This window comes from Anabrus simplex, chromosome 2 (assembly GCF_040414725.1).
Source record: "Anabrus simplex isolate iqAnaSimp1 chromosome 2, ASM4041472v1, whole genome shotgun sequence".
NCBI classification, from domain to species: Eukaryota; Metazoa; Arthropoda; class Insecta; order Orthoptera; family Tettigoniidae; genus Anabrus; species Anabrus simplex.
Window position 1 is genome coordinate 332,511,016 of NC_090266.1, and position 17,788 is coordinate 332,528,803.

Genomic DNA, 17,788 nt, shown 5'->3' on the forward strand with positions numbered 1-17,788 from the left:
TTCAGCAATAATTTTTTCACATAAAATGGATACCATTTTTAAATAAAGGTAATTCAGCCAATTACCCTGGTCAACAAAACTGAAAGTTGTTTCATGTTAACACTTTCAACACTACGCCCGTACAGGATACAGGCGTGATTTTCACACGTGTTTATAGGCAGCTGCACGTATCTCATACGGTTCCTGTCGCTTGAATACTGGTAGTAGCTTATCTAGTGCAAACTCCTAGGGTTAATTTCTTTATTGAAACAGATAATTACTTCCAAAGCCTAGCAGTTGCCACTTAGTTCATCTGCAATTAATGATGGACATTTTATCAATTTTCCTCAGGACTACTAGGCAGTACCATATGGCTGATAAAACAGTTATGATGAAGTTTTTAAAAAGTAACTATGATCGCTGGAAAATGGTAAATAAAAATATAAACAGACTCTGAGATGGGTTTAAAGCAATTGTTGAGGAATGTGAAAACAGGTTTGTACCTTTAAAGGTGGTAAGGAGTGGTACAGATCCACTATATTATAACAGAGAAGTAAAGAGACTAAGAAGGAGGTGCAGATTGGAATGAAATAGAGTTAGAAATGGGTATGGAAGTAAGGAGAAATTGAAGGAACTTACTAGGAAATTGAATCTAGCAAAGAAGTCAACTAAGAATAACATGATGGCAAGCATAATTGGTGGTCATACAAATTTTAGTGAAAAATGGGAGGGTATGTATAGGTACTTTAAGGCAGAAACAGGTTCAAAGGAGGACGTTCCAGGAATCATTAATGAACAAGGTGTGTGTGTATGCGAGGATCTTCAAAAGGCAGAAGTATGTAAAGATTGTTGGTTACAAGGATAATGTCCAGATAGGGGAGGTGAGTAATACTCAGGAAGTATTAAAATTTACCTATGATAACAATGACATTTACAGTAAGATACAAAAGTTGAAAACTAGAAAAGCAGCTGGAATTCATAAGATTTCTGGGGATATACTAAATGCAATGAGTTGGGATATAGTACCTTATCTGAAATACTTATTTGATTATTGTTTGGTTGAAGGAGCTATACCAAATGAATGGAGAGTTGCTATAGTAGCCCCTGTGTATAAAGGAAAGGGTGATAGACATAAAGCTGAAAATTACAGGCCAGTCAGTTTGACAAGCATTGCATGTAGGCTTTGGGAAGGTATTCTTTCTGATTATATTAGACATGTTTGTGAAATTAATAACTGGTTTGACAGAAGGCAGTTTGGGTTTAGGAAAGGTTATTGCACTGAAGCTCAGCTTGTAGGATTTCAGCAAGATATAGCAGATATCCTGGATTCAGGTGGCCAAATGGACTGTATTGTGATTGACCTATCTATGGCATTTGATAGGGCAGATCACGGAAGGCTATTGGACTAGAAAAAAGAGTGACTGAATGGGTTGCTATATTTCTAGAAAATAGAACTCGGAGAATTAGAGTAGGCGAAGCTTTATCTGACCCTGTAATAATTACGAGGGGGATTCCTCAAGGCAGTATTATTGGACCTTTGTGTTTTCTTATATATATATCAATGATATGTGTAAAGAAGTGGAATCTGAGATAAGGCTGTTTGCAGATGATGTTATTCGGTACAGAGTAATAAATAAGTTACAAGATTGTGAGCAGCTGCAGGGTGACCTCTATAGTGTTGTGAGATGGACGGTGGGCAATGGTATGATGATAAACGTGTTAAAAGTCAGGTTTTGAGTTTCACGAATAGGAGAAGTCCTCTCAGTTTTAATTACTGTGTTGATGGGGTGAAAGTTCCTTTTGGGGATCATTGTAAGTACCTAGGTGTTAACATAAGGAAAAGACCTTAATTGGGGTAATCACATAAATATGATTGTTAATTAAGGGTACAGATCTCTGCACATGGTTATGAGGGTATTTAGGGGTTGTAGTAAGGATGTAAAGGAGAGGGCATATGAGTGTCTGGTAAGACCCCAACTAGAGTATGGTTCCAGTGTATTGGACCCTCACCAGGATTACTTGATTCAAGAACTGGAAAAAATCCAAAGAAAAGCAGCTCAATTTGTTCTAGGTGATTTCCTACAAAAGAGTAGCGTTACAAAATTGTTGCAAAGTTTGGGCTGGAAAGACTTGGGACAAAGTAGACGAGCTGCTTGATTAAGTGCTATGTATTAAATAACACTTGAATATTTTATTATTCATCCACCTATTCAATACAATACAATTTTAACAATTAGGACATAGTCCTTATCAAAGTTGTTAACATTAGGACAATATCCTAATGTTTAAAATTGCATTGTGTTGAATGGGTGGATGAATAATAAAACATTCAAGTGTTATTTAATACAAATATTTTCAATACGGACCCAAAAATATATTTTATCACATGTAATAAGTGGTATGTTTCGAGCTGTCGGTGGAGAGATGGTGTGGGAGGACATCAGTAGACAAATAAGTTTGAGTGGTGTCTTTAAAAGTAGGAAAGATCACAATATGAAGATAAACTTGGAATTCAAGAGGACAAATTGGTGCAAATATTTGTTTATAGGAAGGGGAGTTAGGGATTGGAATAACTTACCAAGGGAGATGTTCAATAAATATCCAATTTCTTTTCAATCATTTAAGAAAATACTAAGAAAACAACAGATAGGGAATCTGCCACCTGGGCAACTGCCCTAAATGCAGATCAGTAGTGACAGTGACTAGTGTCCACTAGAATGGAGCTGTTATTGGGAAGTTCAAACTGAAACGATAAAAACACGTAGTTTCTTTTTGCCATGACCTCTGCCAAAGCTCTCGGTGTGCCAAATGCTGAGCGCTCCAACTCAGTGATAGTGATATCTTGGATATTTTGTCAGGGGTAGCGGGTTCAGAAATAGATGACAGTGATGAATACTTTGCTTACGAACCAGGTAACATTTCAAGTGATAATTTGGACACGATTGTTATTTGTTATGTCACATTAGAATGCAAGTTTTTAGCTGTATCATTTTACTCCAAATACAAACGATAAGAGATACTTCACCTCTCCAGAAATTTCAGCTTATTTTTCATTTATACGAAGAGATACAGGCTGCTGATTCACTTGTACCTGATAAAAAGTAGATGGTGGTGCAAGGACTGTGTGGTTGGACTGTGCATGACCCAATGTTTTCAGGGCTAGTATACCTAAACAAACTATTCCTAAATAGGTAAATTTTGTATTTCAAATGTAATTGTGTTTAATTGTGGCCTATATAGCCACAATAAATGATTCATTTTTATTGTTTGAACTGGCTCATTGGTATAACTTGAATGTAAAAGTTGTTGGTTTTTTTTTTTTCTGTACTTTCTTCACATTTTTCATAAGACTAGTAAAATGAACTTATATTCGAATATATATTTCCTGATTGACATCTTCATTTTGGATGGCTGATACCTTTATATGATACAAAAAGCAGGTATGTACTCTACCTTACCTAACGTCCTCTTCTTTCGCCTGGCTGGTCAGTCGGTAGAGCGGTGGTCTGTCCGGAAGATGGGTCTAACAAATATCTGAATTTGAAGTAGGATGGGGTGCTAACAACTATATGTGAATGAGAATCCAAAGATGAGGGATGGAAAAGTTTAATCCACGAAAACATAAAATGACGATATAATTTCTGCAAAAAAATCAAAACATTAAACTACACAAGAAACACAACATTTTTCTAACAAAATATCCCTGAAAGTTGTGGGTCTCGGCCTGAATCATGTGAAGGTCTTTATCATTCTTGGAACCATGAGTAATTAACATGGCATGAGTTTATTGAACAAATAAGTCTGAACTCTGTAGACATAGAAGGTATTAGGAATATAAGATTTGCACATAATTTTTACTAATAGGACTCCCAGTGGTTAGGAAAAAAAAACATAAAACACACACACACTCGCTTCGGACATCTATATGAAAATCCACAGCCTGTTTCCAATCATTCGACCGGGTCAGGAATGGAATGAATGAAGCCCCATCTAGCGGCGAGGATAGGATTTGTGCCGGCTGCCGAAGCCTGTCGCACTCCTCTGAGGCAATGATTAATCAATGACAAATGAAATGGTGTTGGAGAGTGTTGCTGGAATTAAATATGACAGGGAAAACCAGAGTACCAGGAGAAAAACCTGTCCCACCTCTGCTTTGTCCAGCACAAATCTCACATGGAATGACCGGGATTTGAACCACGGAACTCAGCGGTGAGAGGCCGGGACACTGCCGCCTGAGCCGCAGAGGCTGTTGGACCACTATAAATACCTCCAAAATAATATCTGAAGCTAAATATGAACCTGCTCTCATAATCAAGAATGAGGGCTAAGTCCTCACATACCATAAAAAGCCTCAGAACTCTCCCCTTATACAAATTACAACAAACCACAAATAATAATGCAAGACACATCAGCAACGAAATATGACACACAAATACCTGAAATACATGCTCCTCTTCCCAGTCGGCTGCTCACCTGATGTTCATTAACCTGCTGCCATTAAGGGATTTACAAGGTCGTCTTATCTTTCTACGTCCCAAACAAAACATTTCTTTTTTGCTTTAGAATTCTATTTATTCGGGGAAGGTAGCCGCACAGCTGTAACGTAACACGTGGTTTATATGGGTCTTCTCCCAGCCTGTCATTCGGTGACACACCCCTCAACTGCCGGTGGCTATTTTCTTATCTCCGCACTCAGGAGGAACATCTCAATAGTAAGAGCAGCCATGGCTCTCATATATCTTGTAACAAAATCTCTCTTTGGTCTGGTACAATTCTTCCCCAGACTCATAATTCAACATCGGATAGGCCTATCTGCAGCATTTTTGCTTAGGGCTATCTGGAACTATTACTCCATAAATCACATTTCTTATCTTGCAGACGCCATTTCAATTGATGTGCTTTGCTATGTGTTACCTGCCAAGATTTTCCCAGAAGAACCATTGTAACTCAATGGTGGGGACTATACGTCCACTGCTTATGCCGCACCACTGAAAATTTACATGTCATACGACCTCTACTCCTATTCCTTAGGTGGTTTACCTCTCACAGCAATAATCTCCTAGTTTGATACAATGTCAGTCACTATTGACCTTACTTTCAGGATGACCATATCACCTCAGACTCTCTCAACTATAACGGACAAGAATAACTTTATCCGACAAGACCTCAAACTCGCTAAACAGTTACCCTAGTGTACCAACATCTAATACAAAGGTAATAACCCTGAACCAGTGGTGCATGGTCTTTAACCTCGTAACCTATTTACAGTTATACAAAGACTAGCCTGAAGGCATGGTTAAATCAATATTTACAAAAATGCGAATGCTGGTTTGTCCTAATCCATGCTGAAAATTTGTTCAGACTTACCTGTTCATGTGACGTTCACTCATCCATCCAAGGCAGCACTGTGTGACTTAGCACGTGATTGCACTACTGATGTCCATAGTTGCAGGTCCCCGGTTTGGCTCCGTGTGGTGGTCCATGATTGGTGACATCTGCTTGATTAACATGTTCTGTAGAAAGCTCTGTTACCATGGGAAAATCAATTTGCGCAGGAAGATCTATTCATTGGAAGTTCAACTTGCTTCCTACTGCAATTAACACAGGTTATTACATTAATGTATCTGGCTACCAATTATCGCACTTGCAACTCTCATACTACAGCTTATGAGTGGGAAAATGTTTTGTTAGTTTCTGTTAACCAAAGCTCAGTTGATCCCTATCGGCACCTTGTTGTCATTCCTACATCTGATCCCGAGTTACTGTAGCTTGCAGCTCCCTGATCGATTGCTTCACTCACTTATTATTGATTATTCAACCAAATAATCTACCTAACATTATACATTCACTTGCCTCATAGTTTCAAGCAAGACAAGCTTAATAAATTATCTCTCTATTATCTATGGGCACTTCTCTTGTACTGTTTTTGTTCAGGTGCTAGGTTCCGTCGATATGCACAGTAACGCGTTCCGAGTTCAGTAGAGCTCATCTCAAAGATCACACCCCTTTTATAAGTTCCCAGAAGAGACGCAAGTTCCCAGAAGAGACGCAGCGCAAGGGAGATCCCAACAAATCTAGCCTTTCTCCTTTGTGTCAAGTAAGCTTCAGTTCCCACGCTCCATAAAAATATGAATATTAATTAGTCACAGCACAATAAGAAATATTTTCAGCTAAAGACATTTTGATAATTACATAACATTTCTCTGTTTTAGACTCGCAAACAACAGTTGACTGGCGTAATTTACACACCCAAACAGTCACAAGATCTCCCGCTCTTCTACTGGCAGGATTGAGTTTGGTAATTCCCCTAAATTCTGTCTCTGCCAAAAGCCTCGTTTCTCTCTCGTACAAAAACCATACCCATACGAATCGCGGGTGGTCAACTATACTACCTTTAGTGTTCGCAGTTTTCGTACCTCGGTGTCAGTAAATAATATTAATTCAGCATTAAATATTGGCCCTATCACATAATAAATTTTGGTTCAGTACTATGTTTCGCTGTTGTGCAAAAATGTATTAAAATTCAGGAAAAAGAGCCATTTCATTGCCGTAGTTCATGTTAAAATATGGTAGTGTTGAAAGTGTTAAAAAGGAATGGTTATTCTATTGGAGTTTTTTTTTTTTTTTATCTCATTACAGAAAGTTTCCATCACTCATGCATTTTGACCAATAACATGAAAACATCCCTCTCATATCTACACATTATAATACTACTAGTGAACCTTCTCAGGTTTGCACAGCAGCAATTTTAAATTTTTAAGGTGATACGTAAATCCAAACCTGCGCTTTTATTAAAACAGCAATAACTCGTAAGCCATACGTGCAAATTACATGCTGTCAAGGATATTTTTATCTTAGTAAAGTCGTCTACTAATGTCATTCCACGCCATTTCTCCGCTGACAGCTCAGAACATACCACTCAGTCGAGCAGCTCGTCTCCTTTCTCCCAGTTCTTCCCAGCCCAAACTTTGCAACATTTTTGTAACGCTACTCTTTTAGATAAGAAAAGTGTTTTTCCACCAATCAATACACAATTTATTTTAAATAGATTAAACTAGTACCGGTTTCGGCTCTTTAACGGCCATCATCAGCTAGTACATGATTTGTTTCAACCATTAGACAATTCACAAGTTGTTATTGTATTAGACATCCGGATGTCTAATGGGGGATGGAAATGTATACAATAGCATGTAATTAAAATATCAGTAGTCAAGGTAAAAAGTTACAATAAGTTAGAACATGAGTATGTAGGACATATTAAAACATATGGGTCATAATATAAAACACTTAAAAAGTTTTAACACATTAAAATTAGGTAAGTATAGGTAGACACTTGTTAAAAATTTTTAGCTCATGTTACATAGGTTCCATTCTTCTATCTTCTGTGGAGTTCCATTGCTTTTATGTTGTGTTGATTTTAGCTGTGTATGGTAATCTTCGAGAAATTTCTGAAGCTGGTATGCGTCATATTGATAAGGACCTTATTCCAATTTGTGATGTACTCTGGCAAGTTTTAATATAGTAAACAGCAGGTCTTGAGTTTGAATTAGAAGTAGTTTACACAAAGAGCCTTCAAACACATCGGCACAAGACTTCCACAACAACTAAAACTACAACACAAACATAGACAAGAGAGGTGTTGCCACCAACTACTTCTAATTCAAACTCATGACCTGCTGTTTACTATATTAAAACTTGCCAGAGTACATCACAAGTTGGAATAAGGTCCTTACCAATATGACGCATACCAGCTTCAGAAATTTCTCGAAGATTACCATACACAGTTAAAATCAACACAACATAAAAGCAATGGAACTCCACAGAAGATAGAAGAATGGAACCTATGTAACATGAGCTAAAAATTTTTAACAAGTGTCTACCTATACTTACCTAATTTTAATGTGTTAAAACTTTTTAAGTGTTTTATATTATGACCCATATGTTTTAATATGTCCTACATACTCATGTTCTAACTTACTGTAACTTTTTACCTTGACTACTGATATTTTAATTACATGCAATGGTATACATTTCCATCCCCCATTAGACATCCGGATGTCTAATACAATAACAACTTGTGAATAGTCTAATGGTTGAAACAAATCATGTACTAGCTGATGATGGCCGTTAAAGAGCCGAAACCGGTACTAGTTTAATCTATTTAAAATAAATTGTGTATTGATTGGTGGAAAAACACTTGTCTTATCTATACTTTGAATCTGTCAATACGGAAAATGAAATTTATAAATAATAAAACGCTACTCTTTTGTCGGAAATCACCCAGAACAAATCGAGCTGCTTTTCTTTGGATTTTTTCCAGTTCTTGAATCAAGTAATCCTGGTGAGGGTCCCATACAGTGGAATCATACTCTAGTTGGGGTCTTACCAGAGACTTATAAGCCCTCTCCTTTACATCCTTGCTACAACCCTAAACACCCTCATATCCATGTTCAGAGATCTGTATCCTTTATTTACAATCCCATTTATGTGATTACCCCAATGAAGATCTTTCCTTATATTAACACCCAGATACTTACAATGATCCCCAAAAGGAACTTTCACCCCGTCAACGCAGTAATAAAAAGTGAGAGGACTTTTCCTATTTGTGAAACACATAACCTGACTTTTAACACCGTTTATCATCATATCATTGCCTGCTGTCCATCTCACAACATTATCAAGGTCATTTTGCAGTTGCTCACAATCTTGTAACTTATTTATTACTCTATACAGAAGAACATAATCTGCAAAAAGCCTTATCTCTGAATCCACTTCTTTACTCGCATCATTTATATGAAAGAAAATATAAAGGTCCAATAATACTGCCTTGAGGAATTACTCTCTTAATGATTACAGGGTTCGATATAGCTTCGCCTACTCTAATTCTCTGAGATCTATTTTCTAGAAATATAGCAACCCATTCAGTCACTCTTTTGTCTAGTCCAATTGCACTCATTTTTGCCAGGAGTCTCCCTTGATCCACCCTATCAAATGCTTTAGACAGGTCAATCGTGAAGTCCATTTGATCTCCAGAATCCAAAATATCTGCTATATCTTGCTGGAATCCTACAAGTTGAGCTTCAGTGGAATAACCTTTCCTAAAACCGAATTGCCTTCCATCGAACCAGTTATTAATTTCGCAAACATGTCTAATGTAATCAGAAAGAATATCTTCCCAAAGCTTACATGCAACGCATGTCAAACATACTGGCCTGTAATTTTCAGCTTTATGTCTATCACCCCTTCCTTTATACACAGGGGCTACTATAACAACTCTCCATTCATTTGGTATAGCTCCTTCAACCAAACAATAACCAAATAAGTTCTTCAGATATGGTACTATATCCCAACCCATTGTCTTTACAGATATGGTACTATATCCCAACCCATTGTCTTTAGTAATCCCCAGAAATCTTATCAATTCCAGCTGCTTTTCTAGTTTTCAACTTTTGTATCTTATTGTAAATATCATTGTTATCATATGTAAATTTGAATACTTCTTTAGCATTAGTCACCTCCTCTATCTAGACATTTCCCTTGTAACCAACAATCTTTACATACTGCTGACTGAATACTTCTGCCTTTTGAAGATCCTCTCATACACACTCTCCTTGTTCATTAATTATTCCTAGAATGTCCTTCTTGGAACCTGTTTCTGCCTTAAAGCACCTATACATACCCTTCCATTTTCCACTAAAATTTGTATGGCTGCCAATTACGCTTGCCATCATGTTATCCTTAGGTGCCTTCTTTGCTAGATTCAATATCCTAGTAAGTTCCTTCAATTTCTCCTTACTTCCAAAGCCATTTCTAACTCTCTTTCTTTCTAATCTCCACCTCCTCCTTAGAGTCTTTATTTCTCTGTTATAATAAGGTGGGTCTTTATCATTCCTTACCACCTTTAAAGGTACAAATCAATTTTCACATTCCTCAACAATTGTTTCAAACCCATCCCAGAGTCTGTTTACATTCTTATTTACCGTTTTCCACCGATCATAATTACTTTTTAAAAACTGCCTCATGCCTGCTTTATCAGCCATAGGGTACTGCCTAATAGTCCTACTTTTAAAACCTTCCTTTCTATCACATTTATTTTTAACTACGACAAAAACAGCTTCATGATCACTAATACCATCTATTACTTCGGTTCCTCTATAGAGCTCATCTGGTTTTATCAGCACCACGTCCAGGATATTTTTTCCCTCTAGTTGGTTCCGTCACTTTCTGAATCAGCTGTCCTTCCCATATTAGCTTATTTGCCATTTGTTGGTCATGCTTTCTGTCATTCGCATTTCCTTCCCAATTGACATTTGGTAAATTCAGATCTCTCGCTACAATCACATTCCTTTCCATGTCGTTTCCCACATAGCTGATTATCTTATCAAATAATTCTGAATCCGTGTCAGCGCTACCCTTTCCTGGTCTGTACACACCAAAGACATCAAGTTGCCTATTATCCTTAGAAATGTGCCTTACACCTAGAATTTCATGTTTCTCATCTTTAACTTTTTCGTAGCTTACAAATTCTTCTTTCACCAGAATGAATACTCCCCCTCCCACCATTCCTATCCTATCTCTACGATACACACTCCAGTTCCGTGATAAAATTTCTGCATCCATTATATCATTTCTCAGCCATGATTCAACTCCTTTTACAATATCTGGTAAAATACATATCTATTAAATTACTTAATTCTATTCCTTTCTTTACAATACTTCTACAGTTCTACACTAACATTTTTATGTCATCCCTACTTGACTTCCAGATCTCTGTACCTTAGACAACCCCATTTCCCTGAATGTACCTCCCTATTACGCTTCCAAACAAATTTCCCAACTTATACTTACCACGGCGGTTTAAGTGAAGTCCATCTGAGCGCAGATTCCTATCTCCTACCCACCCATTACAGTCTAGAAATTTCACTCCCAGTTTCCCACACACCCACTACATAGTCTCATTTAAATCCCCAATCACCCTCCAGTCAGTATCCCTCCTACACAGTATTCCACTGAAAACAATCTCAGCTGTCCTTCCCATATTAGCTTATTTGCCATTTGTTGGTCATGCTTTCTTAAACTTCACCCATGCTGCATTTACCAGATCCCGCACATCTGCAATTATGTTGGTACTTATATTAGCTTGCCTTATGTTGTTGGTACCAACGTGAAACACTACCACCATCTCCTTCCCCTCCTCCTTCTCTTCTACTTTTCTCAGCATCTGCCTCGACCTAATTCCTGGATAACACTCTACCCTGGTTCCCTTTTCTCCACACACTTTCCCCACATGTCTAACGATGGAATCCCCCATGACCAGTGCCTCAAACCTACCCACCTCCTTCGATCCCCTCCCCTCCTGGTCAGCCCTATCTTTCCTGATAGCTGCAGAAGCTACTTCCTTCTCTCTTTTCTCCCTCCCATGACCCTGTTCTACCTGTCTTTTCCTATCCTCTACTCTACATTTCCCTTTCCTACCTTTTCCCTTCCTCCTCCTCCCACACATCTCAGCAACGGTTCCCTATTCCTCATCTTCCCTCTGTTGGTCTACCTGGAGTGGCTCGTACCGATTTCTCACAGACACCTGTTCTGAATTCTGATCCTGAATAGAGCTCTTAGCCTGCATCTCCTTCCCCTTAGAACATTAGACCACCTGTCTTCTACAGTTCCCCCCTTTCCTTCCCATCCATCGTTTACACCTGCTGTAACCTGTTCATTGTTTGAGGGAGGCCTACCTTCATTCCTGTCTTCTATGAGAATCCTAATTATCTCCCTTAACCTCTCCGACTCCTCCCTCATACCCCTCAATGCCTCACCACACCTACAATTCCTACACTTGCACTCTTGAACCATTCTTTATGGACAAAATGAAAAGAAAAGGAAAAGTAAAATAACTTGCTTTGTGCAAAAAAAAAAATGTATGATAAGAAATATTGTCTAGGATAGTACTCAAAGATCCCACGACAAATAGGTAATTAATCTACGCTATAATAGTACTTAGACGTATTCTGTTTTTATCCTACAAGACCCTAACAGATAAAAACTACTGTTAATTACTGAATACCATATGGAATACACAAAAATTATATAATTCTATACTGCAGTTAAGCCTCTCCTAATTACAACAGCAGAATTTTAGTAAGAGGGTTTCTACAGATACCTCTACTATATTACACAAAAATTTTACAATAATTTTACAACATTTTACAATAATTAAATAAGCACGCCAATGTTTATTACTCGTATACTACTGTACAGTACACTGCAATAATTTTAAACTACGTTCAGACATATCTTAATTACAATACTGGTACTGTATGTCGCTACTAAGCACAAACAGAAATTGAAATTGCAAGTTTGAAATTTGCACAAACTACTGTACTCAAAGATTACCAACAAAGCTAAATGCTTAGACAGATTATTACACTGGGTAACATCATTTTCGGGCTTTACTTGAAAATGGGTGTATTTAGATCACTTTTTAGAGCTGTGTACAAATATGGTATCAAATTTCCTCTAACACCTACAATTTTTATGTAATTACAAATTTTCCTTTTTTTTTTAAATTCGTGCGTAACAGTGTGCACTGATGGATAAAATATGTACATTAGAGTAATCGAAAACGATCAATTGCGGTAAAATCGATAGTCTGATGTCTATGTTTACAGAGGAACACTGCAACTGGTTTAGTTTTGTTTGGAAACATGCTCTAAATAGCTATTTAATACATATTACAAGTGCAAATCAGTCTACAAATGGTGAGTTCCTCAAGACGACAGTGTGTAAACAATCCCAACTTCTTTTGTTTCATTTGCGGCTCATTGACTTTGAAATCGAGAAGAGAGAACATAACCTCATATGTAAAGAAAGCTTACCTGGCATATTTCGGTGTCAAGTTAGGCGACCAAGATAAAAGGTTTGCGCCGCACAGCGTTTCATGTGTGTTACAGGATTAAGAAAATGGACTCGGGGGAACCAGAAGTCGTTACCTTTTGGAATTCCGATGGTGTGGAGAGAGCAAACAAATCACACGGATGATTGTTATTTTTGTATGGTAAAAGTTGAAGGCCATAACAAGAAAAGTATTAAAAACATTGCATATCCAAACCTGAAATCAGCAGTCAGACCTGTACCACAGGGACCTGACATTCCTGTGCGTAACCCACCAGCAACCCTGCAGTCATCATCGTTTTCATCATCGTCCGGTTCTAGTGACAGCGATAAAATCTTGATAACCTCAGAAGAGCTACAACCAGAGTTGTTTACTCAATGTGAACTAAACGACTTGGTAACAGATCTGGGTCTCTCAAAGGAGTTGTCACAAATGCTGGGTTCTCGTTTAAAGGAAAAAAGACTGCTAGTTCCCGGTACAACACTTTCCTGGTACCGAACAGGAGAAGAAGAATTTCATGAGTACCTCACTGGAGAGGGTCCTCTTGTTTACTGTAAGAACATTGAGAGAGTAGTATCAAAATACGGAATTATATACAACAAGAATGAATGGAGATTATTTATCGATGGAACCGTAAACGATATCAAAGCTGTACTCTTACACATCACCAGTAAGTATGGTTCGATACCTGTACCGTATTCTTATGTCTTGAAGGAAAACTATGAAACCCTTGCTATGTTATTAACAGCAATTAAGTATTCAGAGCACTAATGGATTGTATGTGGTGATCTAAATGTTACAGGAATGCTTCTTGGACAACAGTCAGGTTACACAAAGTATCCATGTTTCCTCCACCTGTGGGACAGCTGTAGACGTGATGCACACTGGGTTAGAAAGGAATGGCAATCTAGAACAACAATGGATCCAAGAGACAAAAATATAATAAGATTATGTTTGGTGAAACGAGAAAAAAATCATTCTGCCACCTCTCCACATTAAACTAGGGATCATGAAACAGTTCGTAAAGGGATTGAATAAAGATGGTGACTGTTTTAAGTACATCTGTCAGAAATTCTCCTTCCTGTCTGATGCGAAACTAAAAGAAGGAATCTTTGTGGGACCACAGATACGGAGCCTTACAACAGATGAACAATTTGAGGCGTTGATGACCTTTGAGGAAAAATTGGCTTGGATAGGTTTCAAGAATGTGATAAACGGTTTTGGGGGGAACAGGAAGCACCTGGATTACAAGAAAATCGTAGAAGATATGTTGATGGGTATGAAAAATTTAGGTTGTAATATGAGTATCAGGCTACATTTCCTTCATAGTCACCTCGACTTTTTCCCAGAAAACAGGAGATTTTAGTGAAGAACGTGGGGAGCGGTTCCACCAGGACATGAAAGAGATAAAAACACGTTATCAGGGCAGGTGGAATGCTGTGATGTTAGCTGACTATTGCTGGTCTATGAAGAGGGACAATCTGGAGTTGCAACACGTCAGACGATCACGAAGATCACACTTCCGCAGCAAAAGGAAGAGAATTTAAGTCAAGAAAATTGTATCCTGGACTTGCCATTTGTAGAATTTAATTTTATATGTTCACAAACAAGGTAAATAATAAATTCTTTTGTGGATTCTTTTTATTTTAAGTTATAGTTACTTTTACTGGTGTTTAATTCCCAAACTTCACTGTAAGTGATATTATAGATTAAGTACCTGAATACTTAATTTGAAATCCTTCTGTAAAATCCTTACGTGATTCATAAAATTTGATTTCAGATTCACAAACAGGAGGCAAAACTACATTACAATCACTCATCAAAACTAAAAGCCTTGAAAAAAAATTTCATTTTGTAACTCAATGTTATTAGTACTATGCTCTAATAGATACACAATGATACACACGAATATAGCAGGTAAGATACTGTACTATCTGAATATACCGTATCTGCACTCAAATTCTAAACTGAAATGTGGTTATATGAATATTACCGCTGGTGGATTACTGTTATTTTCCCTACTATGCGGGACGGAGAATATTAGTGTCCTTAAATGCCAAAAAATAAGAGGTTGTCTACAATAATTTCTGTCAAAACTACGTCGGGGGCTTGAACTGCAATATTATTATGGTAGGCCCTATAGGAATTTAATTATTAACTTTTAATCGATGTATGAATGAAGGTGCAAAGTACAGTGCAAAGTATGCCGGGACCTTAGGCTACAAATTATCGGAATAAGGTAATCGGCTACCATGTGCATGTAGCCCGTACTCTTTGACCTCATCGCAGGTTATAAACTTCATTTTCCTTGTCCGTATTGAAGCTCTACTTGTGATACAATTCCTTTAGTTTTGTCAATTGCCACCTTTTCAATACAATAAAAATATATTACAAACTTACATGTTTATTATGATGTTTACATGGTACATGTTTCGTTCCTTTTCGTGAGCATCATCAGCCAAACTATCATTAATCTAAGATCTAAGATCATCTAAGATCATTAATCTAAGATCATAAAACAATTCTTTTGGTTCAAGATTACTCCTATAAAACTAATTGACAATCTTATAACATTTTAAAAGTCACACAACAATAAAATTATGTCTTAAGTTAACACTTTTTGTCTAAAATCTTCTTCAATCCAAACATTTTATCCCCGAAACTCATCCGGTGAACATCTTTTAAAATTGTTTAAAAATAAGAATAAAATAAAAAACTTTTGAAATCTGGCTAGTTGTGTTGATTCCTGTTGCTTAACTTGTATAATTGTCATTAAAACTTCATAACAATATTGAATATTTTCTGCAGTTGATAATTGTCATTATGGTCGATAGACTTGTTCTCGTTGCTGGAGTAACATTTATAAAATGTATTGTATTAATTTATATTATCAATGGGATGAAATTGTTCATGAACAAACTTGTTGATGAAACACTTTTTGATGTGATATTGGATTTTAAATGTTCTCGAACGTTCCATAATGGCTCGTTGGTGTATTTTCCTTTCTGCTGCGTAATTGTTTGGTGTTACTCCTAGCGTCTTGAGAACTACTTGTTGTCCTGTTTGCACTTCATCCAGTGGTTCTTGAGATTGGCCGTCACAGACTGACAGACAGGACGGAGGACTTTATTTTATACTAAGTTGGGACATAATATACGTATTTTATATGCATCAGCAGTACAGTGATTTTGTGGAATTATGAAGTAAGCGAAAATCCACAGTGTGTTTCCAGTCATTCAACCGGATCAGGAATGGAATGAATGAAGCCCCATCTAGCAGCGAGAATAGGAATCGAGCCGGCTGCCGAAGCCTGTTGCACTCCTCTGGGGCAATGATTAATGAATGACAGATCAAAAGAAATTATATTGGAGAGTGGTGCTGGAATGAAGTATGACCGGGAAAACCACAGTTTCTGGAGAAAAACCTGTCCTGCCTCTGCTTCGTCCAGCACAATCTCACATGGAGTGACCGGGATTTGAACCACGGAACCCAGTGGCGAGAGGCCGGTGCACTGCCGCTTAAGCCACGGAGGCTCCCGATGAAGTAAGGAAAGAACCAAAATATTCCATGGAGCTACAGCCCTGATTGACCTTAGCCTATCAAGCGACTTCTGCTCGGCCTGAAGACCTATTGTCGGCACGATTATTTTTTTTTTTTTTTTAATTTATTTGTGGCTTTCTAGGATGTAGCTGTTACCTCACCATCAAATAACTCCCCAGTTGCTTTCATGTAGACTGAGTGGACCTCAAATCACCCTTCAGATCCAAATAAGAACCCCTGACCTGTCTAGTATTTGAACTTTGGGCCTCTGTGGAAGAGGCAGTTTCACTACCCCTATAGGGGAGGAGGGGCTTTCTTTCTGAGAATTGCATCAGTTTGGACCAGGTAAGAGACAGCTTTTTCACTCAGCAAACTGTACTGCATTTCCCTGTGAATTATGCCTACTTCTGTCTAAAGATAGACGATTATTATGATCAACAGGAGTCTTTTGCCCTTCGTGAAATCATTCTTTCTTGCGCTGTGACAATCACAGATCTCTCTCTTGGTCAGTTTCATTACCTTTACAGAATAAAGAAACTCTTTAAGTCTGGTGTACCTTTGTTTTCCATCTCAACATGATGTGTTATTGTAGATAAACAAAATTACTGGTAAACAATTATTGTACTCTAGCCTGTGCAGCAAAATGTTCACAGTCAGAATTCTTTAAAAGAGCCAAGGTGCATCAAATTGACAATTTCACCCTGTCAAGTATTTCAAATTAACAGCAAATTTCCCAACACATTCACACTACCCTCAAGTTCAAATTGACTGATAGCTGTTACTTTGCAGCTGACACATGGCCTCCGTGATGCGCTGATCTACTCGCTCTGAAGCTGGTAATTTTTTAAACTGTTATTTCAGACTGGAGATGGTGCAATAAATTATAGATACTAGCTGAAATTACATGTACATATCTAAAATGTATGTGCAGTTGATTTCCAGCTGTACTTTGCATGAGGAACATATCTGTTCATTGTCCTGCAGTTGTCTGCGAACATATTTGCTTTCAAATACTGTATCTGTATCTTTCACACTTCTCCGATTGAGGGCCAATAAGTATTCCTTCCTTCTTTTTTATTCTTGGGATTTCCCACCCCCACCTCGCCACAAAGAGAAATGCACTGCCATCATGATCCATTGTTTTCATGAAATTCTTAATCAAGCAGTGATTGATATGCATTGGAGGAATGATTTTTTTAGAACATTTTCCTGTCCTGGATTAAGTGACTTTCTTGTTGGCCTGTTCTTCTTTATACACTGCCTGACAAAATAACTGATGCACCCAGAAATGGTCAGATGTCAATATAACTTCAAACACGTACACACCATCGGTTCTCCATGAGAAATAGAACAGCCAACAATGTTCATTTGTGTTGTTTG

At 37.6% G+C, this 17,788-nt stretch overlaps 1 protein-coding gene across 10 annotated transcripts in view; it reads left to right on the plus strand.

Annotated features, from left to right (window-relative positions):
• LOC136864113 (uncharacterized) overlaps positions 1–17,788 on the plus strand; it is a 929,406-nt gene that overhangs the window by 463,738 nt on the left and 447,880 nt on the right. Inside the window, exon 11 of one of the 10 annotated variants that reach the window (XM_067140698.2) lies at positions 13,671–13,882. The exons of the other annotated variants lie outside the window; for them this stretch is intronic. Coding sequence (XP_066996799.2) covers positions 13,671–13,867 — 197 coding nt within the window. The 3' untranslated portion in view covers positions 13,868–13,882. Of the gene's footprint in view, positions 1–13,670; positions 13,883–17,788 lie in introns of those variants that run through there. 10 annotated transcript variants of the gene reach the window in all.